The 24955-nt window shown below is 47.1% G+C and overlaps 10 protein-coding genes across 10 annotated transcripts; 4 read left to right on the top strand and 6 right to left on the bottom strand.

The window, feature by feature from the left end:
* Positions 1-153: 153 nt before the first annotated feature.
* N7506_005621 (uncharacterized protein) lies at positions 154-817 on the bottom strand (the record flags this gene model as incomplete). Its single annotated transcript, XM_056954914.1, has 2 exons — positions 154-263; positions 319-817. 2 exons carry the CDS (start codon positions 815-817, stop codon positions 154-156), a joined length of 609 nt encoding a protein of 202 aa, XP_056811891.1.
* Positions 818-1445: 628 nt separating this feature from the next.
* Positions 1446-1715, bottom strand: N7506_005622 (uncharacterized protein; the record flags this gene model as incomplete). Its single annotated transcript, XM_056954915.1, has 1 exon — positions 1446-1715. One exon carries the CDS (start codon positions 1713-1715, stop codon positions 1446-1448), a length of 270 nt encoding a protein of 89 aa, XP_056811892.1.
* Positions 1716-4156: 2441 nt separating this feature from the next.
* On the top strand, positions 4157-4891 carry N7506_005623 (uncharacterized protein; the record flags this gene model as incomplete). The annotated part of the gene is made up of 1 exon (XM_056954916.1): positions 4157-4891. The coding sequence occupies one exon, from the start codon at positions 4157-4159 to the stop codon at positions 4889-4891; it is 735 nt and encodes a 244-aa protein (XP_056811893.1).
* A 4359-nt stretch (positions 4892-9250) lies between these two features.
* On the bottom strand, positions 9251-10197 carry N7506_005624 (uncharacterized protein; the record flags this gene model as incomplete). The annotated part of the gene is made up of 2 exons (XM_056954917.1): positions 9251-9704; positions 9770-10197. The coding sequence occupies 2 exons, from the start codon at positions 10195-10197 to the stop codon at positions 9251-9253; spliced, it is 882 nt and encodes a 293-aa protein (XP_056811894.1).
* A 5841-nt stretch (positions 10198-16038) lies between these two features.
* On the bottom strand, positions 16039-16461 carry N7506_005625 (uncharacterized protein; the record flags this gene model as incomplete). Its single annotated transcript, XM_056954918.1, has 1 exon — positions 16039-16461. One exon carries the CDS (start codon positions 16459-16461, stop codon positions 16039-16041), a length of 423 nt encoding a protein of 140 aa, XP_056811895.1.
* Positions 16462-17040: 579 nt separating this feature from the next.
* Positions 17041-17705, top strand: N7506_005626 (uncharacterized protein; the record flags this gene model as incomplete). The annotated part of the gene is given in 4 exon segments (XM_056954919.1): positions 17041-17312; positions 17360-17411; positions 17460-17534; positions 17547-17705. 4 exon segments carry the CDS (start codon positions 17041-17043, stop codon positions 17703-17705), a joined length of 558 nt encoding a protein of 185 aa, XP_056811896.1.
* Positions 17706-17885: 180 nt separating this feature from the next.
* On the top strand, positions 17886-18539 carry N7506_005627 (Tetratricopeptide-like helical; the record flags this gene model as incomplete). The annotated part of the gene is made up of 3 exons (XM_056954920.1): positions 17886-18015; positions 18040-18344; positions 18399-18539. 3 exons carry the CDS (start codon positions 17886-17888, stop codon positions 18537-18539), a joined length of 576 nt encoding a protein of 191 aa, XP_056811897.1.
* Positions 18540-18926: 387 nt separating this feature from the next.
* On the top strand, positions 18927-19631 carry N7506_005628 (uncharacterized protein; the record flags this gene model as incomplete). Its single annotated transcript, XM_056954921.1, has 1 exon — positions 18927-19631. The coding sequence occupies one exon, from the start codon at positions 18927-18929 to the stop codon at positions 19629-19631; it is 705 nt and encodes a 234-aa protein (XP_056811898.1).
* Positions 19632-21941: 2310 nt separating this feature from the next.
* Positions 21942-22773, bottom strand: N7506_005629 (ankyrin repeat domain-containing protein; the record flags this gene model as incomplete). The annotated part of the gene is made up of 2 exons (XM_056954922.1): positions 21942-22323; positions 22382-22773. The coding sequence occupies 2 exons, from the start codon at positions 22771-22773 to the stop codon at positions 21942-21944; spliced, it is 774 nt and encodes a 257-aa protein (XP_056811899.1).
* Positions 22774-23308: 535 nt separating this feature from the next.
* On the bottom strand, positions 23309-23830 carry N7506_005630 (uncharacterized protein; the record flags this gene model as incomplete). Its single annotated transcript, XM_056954923.1, has 1 exon — positions 23309-23830. One exon carries the CDS (start codon positions 23828-23830, stop codon positions 23309-23311), a length of 522 nt encoding a protein of 173 aa, XP_056811900.1.
* Positions 23831-24955: the final 1125 nt, after the last annotated feature.

Here is a 24955-nt window from a genome sequence, read left to right on the forward strand (position 1 = left end):
AAGCAAACTCGATGTTGTGCGCTTTCCATGAGAGGAAGCTCTTTGCTATGAAACAGGCCTCGCTCTTTTTAAGTCTATGTTGTAAGCGCTTGGGATGCCTTTATAGTCTAATTTTAAGAAAATTGAATTCGTTCAGATATTGAGCTGCAAAGTTTAATCTTTCTTTTGTGATAGATATAAATCTCCATCCAAATCGTCGAAAACAATATGCCCGAGGCCATAGCCCATGCCTTTTTTGTAATCCAGTCTTCCTTGATACCAGCCTGATGGACTATGTTAGACACTGATTTCTCCACCCCTAATGGAATCCCAACTTACTTCTTTGTTTCAGGACTTCGTCGATTTCAAAGCACCGATGGAAATCGGGGACCCCATGACCATCATAATCAATATCCAAAGTAGTAAAATCGATGCTCCGTCCCATGAGCTCCCCATAAATTTCAACGAAAGGTGCCACTTTCTTCGAGAGAAGGCCTTGATGATATTCATCCTTCTCTTTACCACAATGCTCCAGCACGTTGGCGGAGGTGGCGAATCCGCTCCAGCAGCAAGGACAAACATAGTGAATTCCGGCAATACCGATGATGTTTCTCAATATATCAATTTTTTCTGCAAGTTCGTCACTCATCATCTTCAGAATAAAGTCGCGTCCAAGGCAGGAGCCGTATGGTCGACGATGTGATTGACTGAAATCTAGCCCTAGCCCTTCGACGGTGATCTCTTTCCGTCCACAGGCGATAGCCAGAGCCTCTCGAAACTCACGGAAGGCCCCTCCAATGTTCACGGATCCAATTTCCCTGTGTATCTTGCTCCTCATTCTCTCTCGCTCGTTCAAATCCCTCTTCTCCTCTCCCTTCTTTCGACAGTGTCCGAAAGCAACATCGGCTCGAGAATATGAAATGAGACATAATGGGCAGACAAATTTCTTCTTCGCCTTTTCAAGTATTTCCCTCATTAAATTATGCACAATCTGAAGATGAGACATCAGAGGCTGGAAAGACAGGATCTCAAGGTTGTTTCCGCAGATTGCTTGGAATATAGAAGATTGCAAATGAATCTTCATAGGAAGGGATCATTATTTCAAAGACTGACGCACCTCTTATACACAAATATCTGTCGGCTTAGCTCCAATCGCTGAGCCTGCCATGTCTAGTCGGTAAGTAGACGAGGGTCTCTTTTTATTGGCAAAGGCCGCCTCGCCAATGAATCTTCCCAGACAGAAAGCATTGGTCGAAACCTAGAGGAGCTGTGACTATTCAGGATAGCACTCCTGCACGGTCTTTAACGAGGATTCTGGTCCCATACTCTTGAGAGAGCTCGGCCTCAACCGAAGTTGGTCCTTAATGTGAACAGGTACTATTTAACAATTGCTCTTCCGCTCTCCAAACTGGACTCCAAGTATTTCCCTTAATATAAGGTTCGAACTCAGCTACATAAAAAGACTATTAGGGCAAAGGGCTGGACGGATCAGATACCGTCAAATCGTCTTCAGGAAACATTTCGCTAAACACTTCGAAGGCCGGGTGCTGCAGGCCCCATTCTACCAGGAGCTTCCTTCCAATGCGCGTTCTGGCCATCTCACCCCACGGAATTTTGTAGTTCTTGAACCACAATATCCGAACAGTCCAATCTGTGTCTGGCAATTTCCTCTCATCCCTGATTTCTTGTTGGAGGAGGTAAAATGTCTCCGTGTCTTTGCCATGTTCCGGTGCCATTTCCTGGACAATGCGCATATCACCGATCTCGAAATCTGGGACAGGTGGTGTTTCCTATTTATTCGTTAGTAAAAATGTGGATTGGATGGTGTCCGGAATACTCACTGAAAGCTCATTCAGGCGTTGAGCAGAAATATATACAAAAGCAGGACGAGAATGCAGTGCTGAATTCTAATAGCCTTCGGCTGAATCAATAGTTATTGGATTGTCGTCAAATATCAGAAGAGCATCCAAACCTTGAGGGTCTTCTCGTGCCTGTCCCCTTGCCATCCTGCAGCATCGAAAGAGCCCGAGGATACGAGACCAAAGGTTACTTGATATATCCATAAGTCAAACAAAATTGTAAATACTCGTACTGCCGGCGGAGATTAAAAAATGTACAACTTTGCAGCAATGCTCTGAAAGCAAAATAGAATTCATTTGAAGTACTGACGCCAAGGTAATTATAGAAAAGCATGATCATACATCTCCTGAATAGTACCAATGTCCCATAATCTACTCCGACCGTCATCATTGCCGCATTTTTGTTAATTCCCGCATGAGGCGGGTCAGATAGACTTGCTCCTTGAAGGAGATTAAAGGAAATTTTGATACAATACAATATTGTACGATGTACTGAAAAGGTCTAGAGCTCTTGATAGTGTGACCTGCAAGGTTGTTGTTATTTCTTGCATCGGCCATTAAATTGATATGCGAGTTGATGATCAAGGGTCTTACATAGTCAGATCATATTTCAGTACCTAGGACATGAAGCCAAACAGGTCAGGAAGAGGCAATATGTGATAATCGAGCAAGAATTTACCACCCAACCTAGGCTCTCGACTTTGCAAGTCACATTGGCACCATGGGTTTAGCAAAGAGGGTGGGAAGATTGGGAAGATTGGGAAGATTGGGAAGATTGGGAAGATTGGGAAGATTGGGAAGATTGGGAAGATTGGGAAGAATGAGAAGATTGAGAAAGTTGAGAAGATTGGGAAGATTATGAAGACAGGAGAGTGTAATTGGCTACATACACTCTTACATAAGCACGACCCATGCGCGTAGTTCAATAAGTGATTGGCCAATCAAAAGCAGCCTCCGAATGATACCAATGCTCGTAGGATACATCGCCTATTACGTAAAGTAAAATTAGTACACGCCCACCAGGCTACAAACGACTAGGAATCTGTCCCAGACTCATGGAACCTCTCAATGTCCAGCTGCTTTTCAGTACTTATGTATGATTTCGTCGATGTCTGTCTTTCTTCTACGATCTGGGGCGGTACGTGCTCCGCTGACACCAGCCTACGTATACGATGTACGTAGAGCAGAGGCTTTTGATATTGTGATACTAGGTGCACAGAAAACAAGGGCCGTGCGAGTAAGTTGCTATATAAGGAAGGCATGTTGACGGGTGATATTGTCAAAAAAACAGTCACTCCAGTGATCGCTCCCGGGCTTTTGACGTTTCACTTTCTCATCCAAACACCTCCGTGCATCAATTCGCTTCAAAATGTGTAGCTATACGACTGCCACAGTAACCTACCGCCTTTGCTCCCGAGCAAACAAACATACGATCGAGAAACGCTATTATAAAAAATGCGACAAGGCAAAGAAAACAGGAAACTACTGCGAGGATGCTCTCCCTGATCCAACTCTTGGGATCTTCGGAAGTAGTACTCGTGCTGGCCCTTGCCCATACTGTCGCGATTCAGGCATGTCCACTGGCACTGTGACTTATGAATCTGTAAGTACTACTTCAGGATTGTCATGGGGAGCATTATTGACGGAAACAGCATTCTATCGATTAGATAGCCGAATATGCCAGGGAACCTCGGGAATGAGCTTGAGTGAGAAAGTGGGGTGGAAATTGGAATCCACCTTCAAAGCACTGGCTACAGCTCAAGATAATCTAGTTTACTCATTTTTAGGGATGTGCAGTCCAAGACACGAGTTGTCTCACTTTTGTCCAGCTTTGCAGAGCGAGCACCCCATCTATCAAATCACACCGTTTTGTTTATTGGCCAATGTATCTTCGCGAGTATATTACATATTTCCAGCAGAGTTACACCCGTGATGCCTCAATTTATCTGAACGTCAATCATGCAATGATTATTACTGTCAATTTAACTCTTGGCAAGCGTTGGGTCTGGGATCTGGATTTGTCAAAATCGCGGGACGGGTTTCGACCAAATAACAATAATATACACGATCTTACACGGTTTTCTACGTAGCATGGGCTGTACTACAATAGTAGTTTCTGTGATCACAGGCTCATGGGTAAACCCATGGGTACCCAAAAAAAGCAAATGGCGAAGTCTAGCAACTTGTGATAGCTCAAAGCGGCACGTGACCAAAGCTATCCCTTAGTCTCATTTGGGTGGCCGTATATACCGTCAGCAACTTACCCTTCTCTCCCCCTAGAACATTTCCTCTCGAAACCTCAGCCATTTGTCGTCCAAATGAATTCCTTTTCCAATTTGAACCGAGCCGATTCCTTCATTGCGGCTGGTACAGTCTCGGTAGTCCATGCTGTCGACGAAAATATCGTTATCAAAATCCGTCCCTCATCAGGGGATTTCGAACGTCAAGCTTACAATATTGAAATTCGCTCTTATGAGCGACTTGGGTGCCATGAACACATTGCATCTTGCGAAGTGACTGAGGAAGGTCTCTTGTTGGAACGTGGAACTTGTCTTCGGGCCATGCTACAGAGTGTCAGCAAGTCTGCCATTCCTTGGGCCGTGAAGTTACAGTGGGCGCTGGAAGCCGCGGGTGGTCTTGCATATATTCATAGCAAGGGGATTATTCATGCAGACGTTGGCTGTCACAACGTCATCGTGAATAATGCCAGGCACATCAAATTCATTGACTTCGCTGGCTCTGGTATCGATGGTGAAGCCCCTTTAGTCTGCTATGAATGGTGCAGTTTCCAGCCGGGCAATGAAATCAGCATCTGCACAGATATATTTGCCTTTGGGTCAATGCTTTTCGAGCTTGAAACAGGGCGCGTCCCCTACAGCGAGCTGGAAAAAACTCTCGAAATGGGAAAGCTAGTGGCGGTTGCTGAGGGTTTGTTCTCACAGCGGAAATTCCCACCTGTGGATACTCTGGCCTTCGGATCCGTCATTTCTGGTTGCTGGAATGGCAAATACAATTCAATGGAGGAAGTCCGTCGAGATATTGCGTTATTGTGAGAATCTTTCGGAGGAAAGGATGAATCGGCAACATTTTGTGCTAAGTCTTTTCTATGCAAGTGACTAGCAATTACACATGTTTGTCCAACTCAAACCTCCGAGCTATTGAATTTGCCAGAGATATCGCGATATGCGCCGGCATGAAAATTCGGGAAGAAAAAAGTAATGTGCCTATAATGTATCAAAATCAAGGGCAAGTTTTTCATGCTAGAGGTGGAACCGTGAAGTAACAGACTCGCGGCCATGCAAAGGATGACAACAGTTTTTCCAACCACAAATATGCTGGGGGCTAGCATTTTTCAAACCGCCAATATTGCGCAGTTCTGAGTCGCGTTGAAATAGTACCTGACTATACATTTCAAACGCCTCTTTCAAGCATATCCAACTATGCTATCCAGGTAAAAAAGAGACTGGATGTTACAGTAGTTTTCGAAATCAGTTATACCTCCATACTCATGTGACTTGATTGCCGGAAATTAATTTCGAGAGTAACGAGTTCTGATTGGATACCATCAGTGACCCTGGCTTCTTAGACCGCTTGCCCAAATAAGGCTTGTAACTTACAATATCACAATGAGACAATCTGAGACATGCGGCAATGCGTGGCAAAACGATGACTCAGCTAAGCAAATACAGATACAGTTTTGCCTGCAGTACAGGATGGATCGAAATTAGTTTCACCACTTGCACACGGGGAATCTATCTCGAACCCTCTTATGAAACACGCTATACTTATTATAGTTACTCTTCCCCTGAACCCCTGTCTTGGCAGTAATTCAATACACGTGTAAATAACAGCATAAAAATAGCTTCTGTATTAGACCTGTATGGCTCTTTGCCATTCTAGAACGTTGGCCCTGCAAACAGGCCAAACACAAGGGTTGTCTGCTCTTCTCGTCTGGAGATGTGGCAGGAATTCGACTCCCACTCCCGTCAACCACGCACCACTACACCGACCGCGGTGCATAGAGACCGTAATAGTGGGTAATATTTATTTGCTTTGTGTAGCAAGTTTGACTGACTGGTTGTGATCATGCTGACGTTGGATTTTTTGGAGCGTTCAGACGAAGACGATGACTACTGATTCATATCCCCATGAACATGATTTTCAACCCCATGTACTTGAACCTGGAGACCAAGATTCGCAATATGCTCCCACTCCAGGATACTACGGTCGCACTCCTGCGTCAAGCTGTGGGCTCAGCCCTTCCCCCGACTATCACTCCGAGCACAATCTAGAAGACCTGTGCCAACACGAGCCGGAAAGACCCAGACTGCTTCAGCTATCCGAGTGGCACGATGGGATGCTAAGTGACGAGCTTCCGGCAAACTGCATCCAATATACGATTGAATGGAAAGTTACAGTAAATAAGAAGGTGCTCTCGCGAGACACTGAAGAGGATTTAGTACTGACTCCGAGTGCTTATTGGCCGAAGACCCTGAAGGGTAAGCTTGAGAGGTTGTTAGAAGGGGAGATCCCCCGTAAAGGAAGGGTAAGGTCGGACGACACTTCAATCGCTGTATCGGTGAATGATCGATCCCAACGCGACCTGATGAAACGGTTTGATCATCTCGACATCGATTGGACTGCTGTTGAAAAGCAGCTGTTGAAATGGGGCGAACTTTTTCGTCGAGGCAAGAAACTGAGGCTAAGTATCACCTTCAAATATGTTGAGGACGACTCTCTTCACAAAATTACCTCGGGTAGAGTCGAGAAAAAAGGAAGGTCATCGGTCACTAAACGAATGCTCAACGAACAAGATGCTCAGCTGGATGCCGAAGAAAACGTGTCCGGGCAAGAATCGATATAGCGGGGTGTTTACAACCTAATACGTTGCCCATCCTCTTCATGCCATCTCGGCCCACATTACTAGCAAGACCCCCACGGAAAGAAGCACTATAAATTGAGAAGCCATCAATTAAAGCGTTTGATTACCTTTGTGGAGAAAGACGACACCTTACTATCTCATGAAGATATCCCGGATAATTTCCGTGAGGAACTATATATGAAAAAGCGGCATAGACTAGAGAGCCAACAATCTCAGAAGAACAAAATAGTAGGCACCCCAGGAAGCTGTCAGCCTATGAATATCAACTTCAATGGGATGCAATCTTCCCCACAACAAGACACGTCCAACCCAACCACAGCCTCAGCAATGGTTCTACCACCCAATGACCAAGTGGTGAAAGACCTCAATCTTACTAGGCTAAGAGACGAAGCTGTCAAAGACTACGGCGCATGGCATGAATCGAATGTTGCTGATGAAAATCTGAAAGCACAGTTTCGACAAGCATGCAATGTGGCGTTAGCCAATGGTCTTGATCTTAGACTGATCCACGAGGACCAAGATCCCTCATTCTTCATCGACAAAGGGATTGTGGTGGGTATTGCACGCCAATTCGTAAGAGATATTGGCCAATGGGTTAAGTGTGTAAGGAATGTCACGCTGGACGACCAAGCTACGCAGGCCGCAGCTTGAACCCACATGAAGGCGTAAGAAGGCGTTCGTATACACACTAGATTGGCTTTTAAATGACTTCTGTTTTATGCAAATCCTTAAGCTGATGATTAAACCACAACTGTAGACACAAAAGTAGAGCTGGCAGAGAATCGACTAACTTTTGTAACTGGTAGTTTGTATATATTGTGTCTCTGTACAGCTGGATTCGAAATTGGCTTCCATGTTTAACACAGGGAAACTGTCGCAAGCCCCACTGCCAAGACGATGGTGAAACTAATTAGTCCAGATTTGGCTAGCTGTAGATCATCCCTGCGCGTCAGAATGGAAATGTAATATACCTGACAAGACTGATACGTCTTGCTAATACGCTTTTCTTGCTCGCTGCCCTCATCTCCCGCCCGAGCCCAAGACAATGCAGCTCACGCCAACATAACCCTCGTTAGACACACGGCACAAAATGGCTCCCAGCCTGCCTTCTTTAACTAGAGAGTTCATTCGCGATATGATCTTGAGCAAATCACTGACCACAACTCAGATCGCTGATGGTGCTGGATGTAGCCCCTTCCATCACGACCATCCGGAGCAATTTGCGCCGATTCGGTGATACCAGATCCCCTCCTATTCGAGCAGGTCGGCCCTGTAGCGTCACACCACCAATCCTGGAGGCTCTTCACGACCATCTGCTGGAAAAACCTGGTCTCTACCTCGATGAAATGGCGCTTTTTCTATGGGATGATTTTGGCATATACGTAAGAACCTCCAGTATCAGTATAGCGTTAGTTTCCGGAAATGGTCAAAGAAGACATCTCGACAGAAAGCAAAGGCACAGAATGCTGATCTTAGAGATTGCTATCTATACAACCTGTCCGAGCTCGGCCGTATCATCTGGTGTATATCGATAAGTCTAGGTGCGATAAACGCATTGGCTTCAAGAGAACAGGATGGTCAACGCTCGGCATTGTACCGATACAAGTCTCCAAATTCCATCGCGATCAAAGGTACCAGATTCTACCAGCACATTCTCAAGATAGTATAGTCTTGTCACGAGTTTTTCGTAGCTCGGCCTACGCGTCGGTTTTCGAGGATTTCGTTGAGGAGCTTCTGCAGTATTGCGGGAAGTGGCCGGAGCCTAGGCCCAGTTTAGTGATGACAACGCCTCGTTCTACCATTCTGACTGTATAGAACAAATGTGTTCAGACGCTGGTGTAAAGCTGATTTATTTGCCTCCCTACTCGACTGACCTAAATCCTATTGAGAAGTTCTCCTCTGAGCTTAAAGCCTTCATTCGGAGACACTGGATATCTTTCGAAGATAACCCTGAACAGGGCTTTGATGATTTCCTGGAGTGGTTTGTGGAACGCCCAGGCATACGGGGACAAAGTGCAAAAGGGCATTTTACGCATGCAGGTGTCAATATTGACGAGACGTGATACGAACGACTTGGTTCAATGGGCCGTTGTCATTTAAAACCTATTGTGTCTTGATAGACTGAGGCAAGTGGTGAAAATGATGATAAATAATCCGTTCTTCAAACTATCCGCAGTATATATGAATTCTCTCTATATCCTTAAGTCATAACTCAACAACGTCGCGGCGCATAATTTCGCCCACTGGGTGATCTCAGATATAAACCAGCGCGCTACTCCCACACTGATGCCCTGCTTAATGAAAACTTCTGGATCTTGATCAGTGTGGATCTGCTGGAGATCAAGGCCATTTGCAAGCGCTAAGTCTCGGGCTTTGTGGATATCGTCCTTGAGAATGTCTTGGCTCACGCTGGATTGTGCTGGCTTGCCCCTGAACAAAGGCCGACAACACTATCCGGTCAAACCAGATTGGTAATTTAAGCTCATTTCATTCGGCTGAGAGTCTATGCGCTCGGTCCTATACGCTACAGCTAGTTGTTGAAGAACGCATTAACATCAAAGCCTTTGGCTATTCCCACAACCCCCTTGCCGTGGTTTGTGGCTTTGACATTGTGAATTTCCTGGTGAACCTCTCCGTTGTCATTGTCGCAATTGATGAGACCGACAAGAAGCCTGCCACCGTCACTCATGTCGACACTGGTAATCTTTTGCCCTGTACGCATTTGGTGGGCCTCCGCGAGCAGGCTTTCTAAGAGCTTTCGAGAATCATCTATTGCAGCACGTTGATGTTGGAGTTGCTCAATGACTTCGGCGCCACCTTGACGGTCATCCAAGAGCTGCACTTCTGTCATCTTATGCAAGGCCAATGCCGCCACGACTTTCTGTTTGTCAATCTCGATGATCTCCTGAGCGATCTCAGTTTCCTTGGTACGAAGGTCTTTTTGAATCGTGTCAACGATGGGGGATGAGCCTGCGATCGAAAGCCTGTGGAGCTGGTGAGTCTATGTCTGATGATCAAGCCAAACCTGTATCAGAAATGAAACACGTACAAGATTGCGGCGCTGACTGCTGTGTCCATGGTAGATTTGTAGCGGTTGAGCTGCTCACGGAGAGTCTCAATAGTTCGTTCAGCGAATAAGCCGACATGCACACGATCCCACACGTGCATCTTATCACCCGAGCGCTTCGTCCAACGTGCTATCTTTGTGCGAAAGTCACTGCAGGCCTTTTGACAATGCATGATGGCCAACGACAGGGCCTTCTTCACGTCGGGCGTGAGGTGTTCGAGCTGGGAGTTCTCGTGCGCATTATTCAGGGCCAGAAGAACGGCCTCCACACCCGTCAGTTCGTCCTTGAGACCAGCTATCGCATCTGGTGCACTTTTGATGGCCTGGATCTCGTGGATTAATGCTTGAATACTCTGCACCGCTGCCCCAGCTATACCTAAAGCGCCAACAGTCAAGCTGAACGGATCCATCGTCGCAAAAGAGTGAGCAAAAGGGACCTGGCTTGAAGAAAATGGTGGATTTCAGATGCTTTGGCACACTCGGACTCTCCTTTCAAATGGCCGTTTCAACGTGTGGGTATGTTCTAAGCCGGACGTAATTATGGATATTGGATGAAAGCCTGGAGTAGGATGTAAACCGGCACTGGGAAATCGTGAGGCTTACATTTTAATTGCCGCCGGTGCCCCTGCCACCTAGGAACTCTACCCCGCGAGGGGATGAGGCTTTATCGGCCAATCATTGACCCCCACGAACCGTATTGGACAACAGTCTTACCGGATAGAGCTAGGCAAAATTTTAATTTGGGCTCGGCCCCGCTTATCAGCGCAACGGACTGAACCAGTGGATCCCCCTCCCTAATTGGAAGAAGACACGTTTGCAAAGTGCAGTTTGCCCAACTGACCTTCAAGCAAACAAAGCGTGCGGCAACACGTGAATCTGTACTGCAGGATTAATATACCCAGTGATCATATTTGTATTTTCTTGGTACTCAGCCTCCTCAGCAACACAGTCGAGTCCTGATATTTTCGTTCTTTGAAGGGTACGATTTGCCCGTCTCAGCCATTTCGAATTTCTTGTGCCTGGCGATCGTGATACGGTAGTCATGACTAGAGAAAGGTCCTCGAGAGCCTCCTTTACCCAAAGTATATCTGGAGTGAGCGCAGGATCGGGTGGAAAAGTGTTCGCAGGATATTTGGATAATAGTAACAACAGCGAATATCACGGTGGGACCCACTACCACCGGCATCCTGGTAAGTTCTTGGGCAAGAAAACTGACCGTGACTGCTAACAAACTCCTAGACCAAGAATGCCTAAAGCATTTGCGAGTAACGAATCCACACGACGATAAAGATCGGATTGAGAGCGACAAGGGTGGACTTTTGAAGGACTCCTATCGCTGGATCCTCGGTCATGACGATTTTAAGCAGTGGCAAAATGACCCAGAGAGCCAGCTGCTCTGGATCAAGGGCGATCCTGGAAAGGGCAAGACGATGTTACTGTGCGGAATCATCAATGAGTTGACTGCGTCAACTGCTGAGGATACGACCACAATCTCGTTTTTCTTCTGCCAGGCCGCTATACCTGATATCAACAACGCTACGGCGGTTTTACGCGGGCTACTTTGTCTGATTCTCGATAAACAGCCAGCCCTGATCACACATTTACAAAAAGCATACGATAAAGCTGGGAAACAGCTCTTTGAGGGTGTCAATGCGTGGTACGCATTATCAAGAATCTTCACCGATATCCTGAAAGATCCGCTCTTACAGCGCACTTATCTAATTATTGATGGACTCGACGAATGCACCCACGGCCTACCCCTACTTCTCGATCTGGTGTCCGAAAATTCATCAGCGAATCCGGACGTCAAATGGATTGTCTCCAGTCGTAACTGGCCGGAGATCGAAGAGTCTCTTGATACTGCGGATCAAAAAGTCAGGCTTTGTCTGGAGTTGAACGAAAACTCCATCTCCGAAGCCGTGATCATCTACATTCACTACAAGGTTCAGATATTGGCGAAGCAGAAGAGGTTTGATGAGGAACTTCTTGAGGCAGTTCGCTACCATTTGTTGACCAACGCACATGGTACTTTTCTCTGGGTGGCATTGGTCTGCGAGGAGCTCAATAAAGGAAAAGCGCGAAACGCCAATAAACTGCTGAATGCCTTTCCAGCAGGGCTGGATCCCCTGTACGAGCGGATGATGGGACATATTCAGGACTCAGAGGATGCAGAAGATGCAGAGCTTTGCAGGAGTATTTTAGCCGTCGTCGCTATTGTGTACCGGCCCATTACTCTTGAAGAACTACCAGCCTTGGTCGAAATACCTGATCATGTCTCCAAGACAGACCAACATTTGGCAGATTTGATTGCGGACTGTGGTTCTTTTCTGAGCCTCCGTGGCCATACAGTCTCCCTTGTTCACCAATCCGCAAAAGAGTTTCTGCTTAAAGATACATCAAACGAGAAGTTTTTCGTTTTCCCCCAGGGCGTCAAAGCCAAACATCAGGAAATATTTTTTCGGTCTCTGCAGGCCATATCCGAGACACTTCGACGCGATATCTACAATATCAAACATCCTGGATTCCCGATTGAACGAGTCAGAGAGCGAAATCCGGATCCATTGGCAATAGCACGATACTCAATTCTCTATTGGGTCGACCACCTGAAGGATTGTGATTCTAGCCCAAAAGCCGACCAGAGCCTCCAAGAAGGTGGCGTCGTGGATAGTTTTCTCCGGCAGAAATATCTCCATTGGATCGAAGCGCTGAGTCTTCTCAGAAGCCTTTCTGAAGGCATAGCGGCGATAGTCAAGCTTGATCGCTTACTCCAGGTAAGCGGTCACATTTACACCGACTGATTTTAATGGCTACTAAGTCGGCGCTATAGGTCAAGAAAGGCGTTTCACAGGCACTTCTGGAGCGAGTCGGTGATGCGTCTCGATTTATCCGATACCATAGGGTGGCAACGGAGAGCAGCCCCCTTCAAGTGTACAGCTCGTCGCTAATTTTTAGCCCAACGCAGAGCATAACTAAAATTTGCTATCAAACGGAGAGACCAGGCTGGCTTGTGAATGAATCAGTGATGGCAGACGATTGGAGTGCATGCCTTCAAACCCTCGAGGGGCATAGCGGGTCTATCTGGTCAGCTGTCTGGTCGCCGGATGGAAGCCGACTCGCATCAGGGTCAGATGATCGGACAGTCAGGATCTGGGACCCGGTCTCTGGCAAGTGCACATCAACCCTCGAGGGGCATAGCGGGTCTATCTGGTCAGTTGCCTGGTCGCCGGATGGAAGCCGACTCGCATCAGGGTCAAATGATCGGACAGTCAGGATCTGGGACCCGGTCTCTGGCAAGTGCACATCAACCCTCGAGGGGCATAGCGGGTCTATCTGGTCAGTTGCCTGGTCGCCGGATGGAAGCCGACTCGTATCAGGGTCACGTGATAACACAGTCAGGATCTGGGACCCGGTCTCTGACAAGTGCATATCAGCCCTCGAGGGGCATAGCGGCTGGGTCCAGTCAGTTGCCTGGTCGCCGGATGGAAGCCGACTTGCATCAGGGTCACGTGATAACACAGTCAGGATCTGGGACCCGGTCACTGGCAAGTGCAAATCAACCCTCGAGGGGCATAGAGAGTACATCAGGTCGATTGCCTGGTCGCCGGATGGAAGCCGACTCGCATCAGGGTCAGGTGATAACACAGTCAGGATCTGGGACCCGGTCACTGGCAAGTGTATATCAGCCCTCGAGGGGCATAGCGGCTGGGTCAAGTCAGTTGCCTGGTCGCCGGATGGAAGCCGACTCGCATCAGGGTCAAATGATCGGACAGTCAGGATCTGGGACCCGGTCTCTGGCAAGTGCACATCAGCCCTCGAGGAGCATAGCGGCTTGGTCGAGTTAGTTGCCTGGTCGCCGGATGGAAGCCGACTCGCATCAGGGTCACGTGATGACACAGTCAGGATCTGGGACCCGGTCTCTGGCAAGTGCATATCAGCCCTCGAGGGGCATAGCGGCTGGGTCCAGTCAGTTGCCTGGTCGCAAGATGGAAGCCGACTCGCATCAGGGTCACATGATGACACAGTCAGGATCTGGGACCCGGTCTCTGGCAAGTGCACATCAGCCCTCGAGGGGCATAGCGGCTGGGTCGAGTTAGTTGCCTGGTCGCCGGATGGAAGCCGACTCGCATCAGGGTCAGGTGATGACACAGTCAGGATCTGGGACCCGGTCTCTGGCAAGTGCAAATCAACCCTCGAGGGGCATAGAGAGTACATCAGGTCGATTGCCTGGTCGCCGGATGGAAGCCGACTCGCATCAGGGTCAGGTGATATCACAGTCAGGATCTGGGACCCGGTCACTGGCAAGTGCAAATCAACCCTCGAGGGGCATAGAGGGTACATCAGGTCGATTGCCTGGTCGCCGGATGGAAGCCGACTCGCATCAGGGTCACGTGATAACACAGTCAGGATCTGGGACCCGGTCTCTGGCAAGTGCAAATCAACCCTCGAGGGGCATAGCGGCTTGGTCGAGTTAGTTGCCTGGTCGCCGGATGGAAGCCGACTCGCATCAGGGTCACGTGATGACACAGTCAGGATCTGGGACCCGGTCACTGGCAAGTGCAAATCAACCCTCGAGGGGCATAGAGGGTACATCAGGTCGATTGCCTGGTCGCCGGATGGAAGCCGACTCGCATCAGGGTCAAATGATCGGACCGTCAGGATCTGGGACCCGGTCACTGGCCAGTGCACATTAACCCTTGCTGCTAATTCTCCTGAGGGTGTTCAATTTGACAAAGTAGATTTGAATCATCTGCATACTAGTGTTGGCACATTCAATCTTGAAAATGTTGTCCCTATGAAGACCTCCCTTGACCGTTCGGCTCCCCTGCCACATCAAACAGGGTACGGCTTGAATGATGACCGCACCTGGATAACCTACAAAGGAGAAAATCTTCTGTGGTTGCCCCCAGAGTGTCGGCCGTTCGTTTTCTCCACATCAACTATATCTTCAAATATGGCAATCGGCTGTTGGTCGGGTCGTGTCTTGATCTTCAATTTCTCCAAGGGAACCCCTGTCATAACCCCACAGACCTCAAAGCGACTCATCAAACCTGGCGGAAATCGTAGGCGCACAATCTTCTCGCGCCTCTTTAGCAGAAATTAGGGCTTTGCCCTATTCAACTGTTGGGGCAGAGCTTTGCTTGTCGATAGTATAAAAATGAAAATTCAGCAAATCAACAAACTCCGTTATCGCAAGTATAAACGGCTTTTCCTCTTGCGGTAATTTAGTTCGATATAATGTCCAGGAATTTGGGTTCTTTGATGTTCACTAAAATACATAGCTTCTGAATGCAGTAGCTATAGTAGTATTCAGAAAGTAGCTCTTATCTAATAAGATTATCAATTGTCAGATTGCAGGAGCCTATGGCAACACTCGCTGGCTTGTATGGAGGTTTCTGAAATTTCTTTTCTTTTTCAAAATAAAGGGGTAACTGGGGCCTGTATTTCGTACCATGTTCCGTACCTTACGACAAGTCGGTTCGAAACAAGGATGAATCGTGGCCTAGCCTAAGCAAGCCTAGTCGGTTGAACCATTGTCTTGGCGGTGGGGCTTGAGATAGTTTCTCTGTGTAAAACGTGGAAGCCAATTTCGAATCCAGCTGTAAGGCATAACGCCAGATCGCCTCTAACGCTACTAACTAGCCATGGGTGTCAATGACCACCCCGGAATGTCGGAAATGACCCAAGGCACTCTGTTTTCGAGATCCAACAACCTCAATGCACCGCTCGAGGAAAGTTTGAAATCCTTGTCCAAGGTCTTCTTCATACCTCACAAAGTTCCGTCTGATATATGCCTTCAACTCAGAGAAAAACTCCTCGATAGGATTCAAGTCGGGTGAGTAAGGTGGTAGATACACGAGCTTTACTCCTGCTTCGATGCACATTTCCTCAATACGATCAGAATGGTGGAAAGATGCGTTATCCATAACTAGAACGGACTTTGGTTCAGGCCATCTCCCACAATGCTGAAGAAGCTGACCAATGAAGTCCTCGAAGACTGCAGCATCCGTGGAGCCCTGGAATACACGAGAGAGCAAAATCCCATCTTGGCAATATGCGGGCAGTATCTGGTACCGCTGGTCACGATGGAAGTTCGTGCCTAACGGAGACCAGCCAGTCCTTCGGAACCCGATTCGCTTATCACACCCAGACTCATCCACGTAGACCAAATGGTACGACTGAAAGTATGACAGGTTATGTATGTAGAAATCTCGTAAATCCGCATTCTGTTCCTTTGCTCTCTGTCGAGCAACCTACTTCGACCAACCCACCGAAGCAAGAGCCCGTTTGAGACTCGAATTTGTGACCTGGATGCGGAACTCGTCCCATAAAAAGATAGCCATCTCGTCCACATATAGCCCGGGCTTTTCGAGGAGGCGATCGCATAATGCTTCTATCATCGGAGGTGTAACGGTCCGTCGTCGACCTACTCGAGTTGGGGGTGCTCTGACATTTCCAAACCGGGAAAGGTTGTTGCTGATGTTGATGATTGAACGCTTACTACATTCAGCAGCTTTGGCCATTTGCGAGGCAGTCAATGATTTGCTCGATATCATGTCCTGGATCATTTCGAGCTTTGAGAGAGGAAGTTTTGGCGCCATGTTGCGAGGAGAAGTCTGGACGTTAATGAGGAGAGCGTTGGCAGAGACAGTGGTCTGGTACCACCGAGGGGGCATAGGGAGCGACTTCGTCTGCTCACCCTTGCTCACCCCTCTGCTCAGTGAGCAGGTAAAATGAATTTGGGTGAAAAGTCTGGGGGATGCTGGCTATTAGGAAATGCACGTGACATGGGCGATCTCGCAGTTCCTGGGAGCTTTGGGGCCCATCTCAAAGCTGCGGACCTCAAAAAAGTGGTTGCTTGGCTGGAAAACCATGCGTTAGTTTCACCATAGCAACAACAAATTGCGATCTCAAAGTATCCATCGTGTACTTGAAAAAGCCGGCAGCAATAAGCTCTCGACGTGATACTGTCAAAGCATGCTTTTCACCCCGCGGGTACCGGGCTGATTATCGCGTGCTACGCTTGAGCTGATTGTTCTGGCTCGGGTCGATCCGGTTCCTGGGAAGGTGCTAGTCCTGCTCCACGGCTCAACGTGGGTAGCGTGCAAACCTGGTCCCCTGTCTTAGCGCCGCGGAGCCGAGTCACCTGATGACGTACCCCTCCTTCAGTTGAGAGCCAGAGAAGAGCTTATAATGAACTACAGACAGACGAATGTATACGATCAGAACGTCAACAAGTCACTCCGGTGTCAACTATGGAGCCCAGGTGGGAATCAATTATGGCACATTCACAGCAGACTTCCATCTGCCACCGGGTAAGTCAGAAACGGAACCGAACATGTCAAGGCCCACTGACTAAATACCGATTCCCTCTAGAGCGAGTAGAAACTCCGCCCAGCCCTTTGTCAACTGTGCCATTCACGCGCGATCCAGATTTTGTTCATCGCGAGACACTACTTGATCAAATCTATAGTAAGAACTCGGTCGCGGGGTCGAGGATAGCGCTTATCAGCCTCGGCGATATTAGGTAAGACTATCACGGCTCTTACATGGTCTATTGCTGACAATTCAAAGAAAATCGCAACTTGCGATCGAATACTCCTACCAAGTTCGATCCAAATCACCGGTGATATAGGTTATCTAGGTCCATACAAGTAATGAAGCCTGATTTGAGCAAAGTTTCCGGGACATCGCGGACCAGGTTAAAATCCCAGGTCGTCAAGATGCCAAAGTCAACATATTCAAACTAGTCGAAAACTAGCTCCAGGATGAAAAGATAGGAAACTGGATTTGTATCCTTGATAATATTAATGACGATCAGCTTCTTTGCCCGGTTCCGGTAGCAGGCAAGGAAGATCCGATAAGTGGCGTAACGAACACCTCGACAAAGCCACTCTTGGAATACATTCCTAGAAGCTAAAATAGATCTATCATCATTACGAGCCGGACTAGAGAGGTTGTGTTGAAGATGGTCTATTATAGCGACCTTATTGAGATCAAACCTATAGAAAAGTCCGAAGCGCTAGAACTTCTCTAAAGAAAGCTTGAACAACTAGAAGAGAGCTAAGAGAGTCGACAGTTAGTAAATATATTAGAGTCCATGCCGCTAGCAATCGTACAGGCCGCTAGCTATATCCGAAATCGGGCGCCTCGATCTTTAGTATCACAATACTTAAAAGATTTCCTCGAGAGTGACCGTAAAGCAACAAGGCTTTTGAAAAAAGAGACAGGTCACCTCTACCGGGACTAGGAAGCTAAGAATTCAATTCTGGTAACATGGCAAATATCATTTGATTATATATGCCAAACAAAGCCGTCAGCAGCACAGTTGCTTTCTCTCATGAGCTTTTTCGATCGGCAAGGAATACCAGAGAACCTTGTCCAGCACCAGCCCAAGACCAACTACATATCAAGTTCAGAACTTCCAAGTAACTCCAGCAACGGGGAGACATCTAAATCTGATTCAGGTCCTGATTTTGAAGATGACGTCGCAACACTTAGAGACTATTCATTCATATTCGTTATTGCAAACAGCTCTCTCTTTACGATGCATCAGCTAGTGCAACTAACGACGCGCGCGTGGTTGAAAACTCATAGACAAATAGATCGATAGAAGGGTGAATTCATTAGCACCCTCTGCGACGAGTTTCCCACTGGTCAATACGAAAATTGGGAGAGGTACAGGCCGCTATTTCCTCATGTTAAATCCGCAATGTCACAAAAACCAGCATCTACTAAGTATCTACTGAAATAGGCTATACTGCTTAGTAGAGAAGCAGGATATACGTCGCAGAGTAGGAACCTCACAGATACGAAAGAAATGGCATTTAAATCAAGAAAGACTAGAATGATATTGTTAGGCAATGAACACAAAGAAACCATTAATAGCACAAGCATATTAGCAACGGCATACTGGCATAAGAGCCGATGAAAGGAGGCCGAGAAGCTCGACGTACAGGTGATAAAGACTCGCAAGACCCAGCTTGGCGAGGACCACCCCTCCACGCTGACTAGTGTGGCCAATCTGGCATCGACATACAGGAGCTAGGGCCGGTGGAAGGAGGCCGAGCAGCTCGAGGTGCAGGTGATAAAGATAAGCAAGACGAAGCTCGACGAGGACCATCCCTCCACGCTAACTAGTATGGCCAATCTAGCAGCGACGTACAGGAGGCAGGGCCGATGGAAGGAGGCTGAGAAGCTTGAGGTGCAGGTGATGAAGATGAGCAAGACGAAGCTCGACGAGGACCATCCCTCCACGCTGACCAGTATGGCCAACCTGGCGTCGACATTTTGGAACCAGGGCCAGTGGAAAGAGGCCGAGCAGCTCGAGGTGCAGGTGATGAAGATAAGCAAGACGAAGCTCGGCGACGACCATCCCTCCACGCTGACCAGTATGGCCAACCTAGCGTCGACGTATAGGAACCAGGGCCGGTGGGACGAGGCCGAGCGGCTCGAGGTGCAGGTGATCAAGATGAGCAAGACGAAGCTCGGCGACGACCATCCCTCCACGCTGACCAGTATGGCCAACCTAGCGTCGACGTATAGGAACCAGGGCCGGTGGGACGAGGCCGAGCGGCTCGAGGTGCAGGTGATGAAGACTCGCAAGACAAAGCTCGGCGAAGACCATCCCGACACGCTGGCCAGTATGGCTTCTCTCGCTTTTACCTGGAAATCTTTAGCGCACGACGCAGAAGCGATCGACTTGCTGCGAGATTGCTTAACTAGGCAGAAGCAAACACTCGGCCTGGATCATCAGACTACTTTATCCACTTTTGAAACATTCTCGCAGTGGCAAATGGAATCGATACTGGAAGCTGAAGGGGATTGGGAAAGCGATGAAGAATAGGAACAAAGGAGTTGGACATCGATGCGTAGATAACATGCTCGGGGGTCTTTCGGTTCACATTGCATCTTGAGCTTCATGTGTACTTCCCAAAAAGATGTTCCGTCACAGAATGACTCAGTGCGCATATATAGAAATAGATTAGCCCCATTGATCATTGCTCTATCAAAGATTAGGCATCAAAGTATTAAGACAAATGGAAGGAATGTCAACCAGCTCCGCCAAATGTTAGTATTCTTGGTACGAGTCTTACAAATACGGTAGTTTATAATACAACACGTTATATTGGCTTTCAGTACGATTCAATACTTGAAACTGAGCTAAGTCCGAAACGGATTAGCGTGTTTCTGATTTGGGTTCGAGATAGAATCTCCGTGTGCAAGTGGTGAAACTAATTTCGATCCTCCCTGTACAGAGCGGTGCTCTAAAAGGGCTTAGCGTGTATCGGGTATATTTTCCGGCAATCAAGTTGAAAGAGTGCAGAGGTATAACTGATTTCGAATATCACTATAGGATAAAAATACTAACCATCAGGTTAAATGCTGCTGCGTTTTTCCATCGCCAATTGGAAACCGTATCTCTTGTCTACTGGCTCATAACTGCGCATATATATCATGGCCACGCCATCATGATCATAATTATTTTTTTTTGTGTTATTTTTTTACTTCAAACCTGTAAGATTGGCTCATATCTTCTCGTTTTTTGTTGACAGCAGTGAAAGTCAGATTATTACATTTTGATGGCATTCTGTGTGCCTGTGGTTGAAAAGACGAAGAAGATTGAGAGGACAGAGACGACAGGGGACAGAGAGGACAGAGAGGACAAAGCTTTGGGCCGTCGCTGAACTTCCAAGTCTCTGCCATATCATAGTAATGCATTGCGAAAAGAGGTGATTTTGGAAAATCTGAATTGAAATTGATGTGATAATATTATTGAATCTCATACAGAATGGGGGATTTCGAGGGGAACATCTGCTTTAAAATAACAGGCCTAAGTCGGCCAAGCGCATGGGCACGGACCTACTGTAATAACACTGCAAAGAGTAGCGGTGTACGGGTTCGACGGCCGATTTATAGTATAACATTGCCTGGTTCGATGATATCCTCATAATTCCACTAGTGGAATATCTTCTTATAAGCACTTCAATTTGTGTACGAGGCAGATTGCTGTCGGTACTGCTCTAAAAGACCTTCAATTTGATTTAATTCGGTTTTGAACCAATTGATGAGGCGTAGGTCACTTGACACGTAGATTGAACTCGCCACCAGGTTTTATTGGCCTTTCATGTTTCTTATGGCAAAGTATTGCGATGAGCAGGCACAGGAGATTGGAATCGTGTCACCCGAGAATGCTCCATCTTGCCAGCGTCCTAAAACATCCAAAGCCTAGTATCAACAGAATTGAAGTTTGCAGGGCAAATTGATAAAGACTGCCTCGAAATGGATATATCAAGCTTGGTTAGAAGTTGGTTCGGAGCTCAGTAGAGCCATTTGGAATACGCATATGGCCAGTGTCCTTTCAATATTCTCACTGATACAAACCACTACTATGTATGTGGAGTCACAGAATAGTAGAAATAATACTCGGCTTTCTATGACCCAAAATTGCTTTGCTAATTCTTGCCTAATCGGGCAAATGATATATCTCGAATCCGCAATGCTGGGGGTAGTTACGTAGTATGCCCAAGTACCATTAGTCTTCAAGGACTGCGAGGTCAGCCTCTTCAGATATTTTGCATGTCCATACTTTGATACTCATCCACAACGCTTATATTTGAGAAATCCCTCCTGTCGTACAAAGAGACAACATCGCAAAAGGTAGGTAATATCTCACGTCTCTCGTGTCACCTTTCGCTTTGAAATACCGAAATTATGAGATTGCTAACCACTCACCTAACTCTGTGTTAGTTCTTTGGTTGTCCGTCAGAGATTCCGTTGCCATCGTTGATAACAAAAATATCTGCTACAAATGGCTCAAGGCAATCGCATGAGAGCAGTCCCACGCCGATCCACGTCCCTACTGTCATCATCCCCCATTTTCTCTATTGCATCACTACTCGACTCATGGGAAAACAAATGCCGGCAAATCTTTGGACTATCTATATCTGGGCTCAGGATGTGACTTTAAGATGATGGAGCTGCGAAAATTATGATTCATGGAAACACTTATCTCTCGACAAGACTAATTCAAATCATTGGTGCAGTGAAATTTCGGGAAACGCGGAATTAGTAGTATCGTGGGTTTTTGTGATCTCCCTTAGAAGATATTCATCCGCACATTGTGTTACTGTTCGGTTCCTGACATCCCTGACATTCAAGTCTGCTCCTTCGCTAAGAAGATAATGAATGACATCGATCTTGCGAAGGAATACTGCCTTGTGGAGAGGAGTTTCTCCCATAAAAAGTTCATATTCCAGGAAGGCTGGTGATCTCGATACATGATGGCGTTGATTGGAGCGCCCCGAGCAATGAGGAGCTTCAGGACAGCTACCGTATCGGACTCGCGAGCGACTGCATGGTGTAAAACCTGCCCTTTTGTGACGTCGCCACCACGACTTAGCAGAAGATTGACGATCGGCAAAGAGGCGTGTTCGACTGCGTGAGAGAGCGGCGTGAAATCGATGTCACATCGACAATTTGGGTCGGCCCCATGTTCAAGAAGCCAAGTTGTCATTTCGAGATTGTCGAGGGCATTACTGGCAAGAAATTGGGCGTCACTTGGATGCAAATCTAGACACGGGCATTTCGACTCACCTGAGAATCGGAGGATGCATTGGGCCCATAGGCTGGTTGATATCCCATCCATTTTCTAGGAAGCTTCCCAAGATTCCCTTCGCATGCGCCTTGGTAGCTTCATAGACATATACTGGTAGTATAGGTAGTCCGTGCCGGAGCAGCTCTTTCACAAAACACGTTCTTCCTGTCTTGATAACTTGAACCATTATCCCTGACAGATCAAATATGGTGGAGTGATGGGGGCTTAGACCGATGAAGCTGCTATCCAAAGTCTTTTTAAATCTTTGAAAGTCGCCTTGAGAACAAAACTGTCTCAATTCCTCGAGAATTTGAACGGGTGTAAGTGGAGAAGGCGGGGGATTTTGACTCTCAGCTATTGGGTAATTTTCACTGGCAGAATAGGTAATCATCGTGGGGATTGAGCAAATAAAATTTAAGGCTATCAAGATGATAATGGTTTGGTATATGGGGAAGAAGGGGTAATCTACGGAGAGGAGAGACGACTCCCCCATCTGCACACCGCTTTACTTCATCACCTGCTACCGGCCAGCCAACCATCGCCAAGGGACACAGGCCGCGACTCCACATCTAGTAAAGCGTCAAGCTGGAAATCATACGCTTCAGCACGCCACCTTGGATGGGGGCGCAAAGCACCTACGACGGCAGATGATCGTTTCAATTCGAAACTCCATTTATTCACCCTCGGAAATGTTTATACATGTAATCAAAAAAGTGAGAATATGGATAAGCTTTTCATATTAAGAACGAATCCTCGCAACATTTGTCCAATTCAATCCATTCTATATTTACGAGGTATTGGCACCCCAAAAGAAATAAGATATTTCATTGGATATTGAGACTTCCCGATGATGAGGGGCCCTCTAATAGGTACATACGGTAGCCCCTTGGGCTCTTTTTGTTCCCATAGGTATTTGCCAAACGACGTCAATTCACCACCCGGTCCTGTACATATATTTTCGGTTGGGGATATTCGGGCTTTTTAATGATCATCACTACCCCATTATCGCGAGTTGATGGATTTGTTGGTACACTGTAAGATATTGCGCGCGGTTGGAGTTGTACTTGATTCAATGTTCCCGTCATGATAGCCAGCTGATCCGGTAAGGCTACCTCGCCTCGAAATTCTGCACAGATAACCACTGTCTCAGCAGAAGGAAAAAAGTCTCTTTTCTTTTCCTGGTAAAGGGCGACAACTCGATTCATGGTAGATTGGACATTGGCGTCACCAGCAAAGGGGTTCTGTGTTGATACTGGCAGTGGCGCAATGTGGGCGAGTATCACACCGTGTGGTGATGCAATGACAACCGCAGAACATGAACCAAGACCGGCGGTCGCGAGAGCAGCCTTCTGTCTAAAATCAAGGAACTGGATGCCGCCCATTGGGACAGTTTGAACAGCACCAGCCCGTTGCCATAACTCGAAGTTTCCGGGTTCGAATGTAGACATTATGGTTCCAGTGTTGATTTGATATGAGAGAGGCTTAGATTGCCGGACTGAAAATTAATCTGTAAGGAGCGCTGTAGTGTGCAAAAACCAGAGACTGGTAAGCTATGATGGCAGGGAGAGGGAATGGATATGGTTGAAATTTTAATCCAAGGAGGGGGCTGGCTCTACTTAACTAGTTAGTGCATCTCTTTGTTCTAAAATGAGGCCTGGTCTATCAGGTAGAAGCCCAATGCAAAATTACAAGTCTGGACGACTACCTAGACGTATCTGTATTAATTGTGTTTGATAGCCAGATAAACTTACTACATTTGCATAGAACATCCCCGGGAGGAACATAAGTGGGCCTGCGCGGGCCAACAGCTGAGTAGTCTAATTCTAAGATCAAATTACTACCGCAGGGTGCCATTAACTGTCATATGTTCTAGAAAACGCTTTGGCCCTCAAAGGGTGCATAGCTAAGCGCCGGCATGCATCAATCATCCTTTTGAGGGAGACTGATCATTCAGACCCATACATGTAAATACACTTTTTCTTCATTAGTAAGTAATGGCAAACAGTAAGCTCAACGCAATTTCTAAAACTTGAGTACGGCTTACGGCTGAATGACATCTAGCAAATCCTGCCCCACTTGTTTCTATCTTACCCACGAAGCGCGCAATCTCAAATCTGGCTATTTGTGTTTTTAAGAACATTGTTCGCATAATTTTCGCACAATTGGCGATGGTCAAGGACTTTCCATGCTGATTTTTCTGCGGCAGAAAGGTGGAGCTTGGAATTTCCATTTGAGGAATTCACTTCTAATGAGAAGGGCAAAGGTCCTCCCAGGAACAGGTCGGTAGGCAGTGCCAAAAAGGGCGGCGCAGTCTCCGTCACCAACTTTGGTCATTAATATTTCTTAATTAAATATTCCGGCGTATACTTAAAGAATCAGCTCATGAGCCATCACACGAAAACACGCAAAGGATTACAACCTCCCATTGGTTCTCAGGTTCGTGCGTTATATCTTAACAAATTATCCCCTGACAGAGCCGTTTCGACGTCGCTGCGTTGCCGGTCCAGTCAATGGCTTTACGGAAACCAGAATTGGACGGTTAACAGGCAACTGAAATTCGTAAATACGTTTCA

The sequence above is a fragment of the Penicillium brevicompactum genome (genome assembly GCF_028827555.1).
Source record: "Penicillium brevicompactum strain IBT 35665 chromosome Unknown utg000004l_segment0_segment0, whole genome shotgun sequence".
Classification (NCBI taxonomy): Eukaryota; Fungi; Ascomycota; class Eurotiomycetes; order Eurotiales; family Aspergillaceae; genus Penicillium; species Penicillium brevicompactum.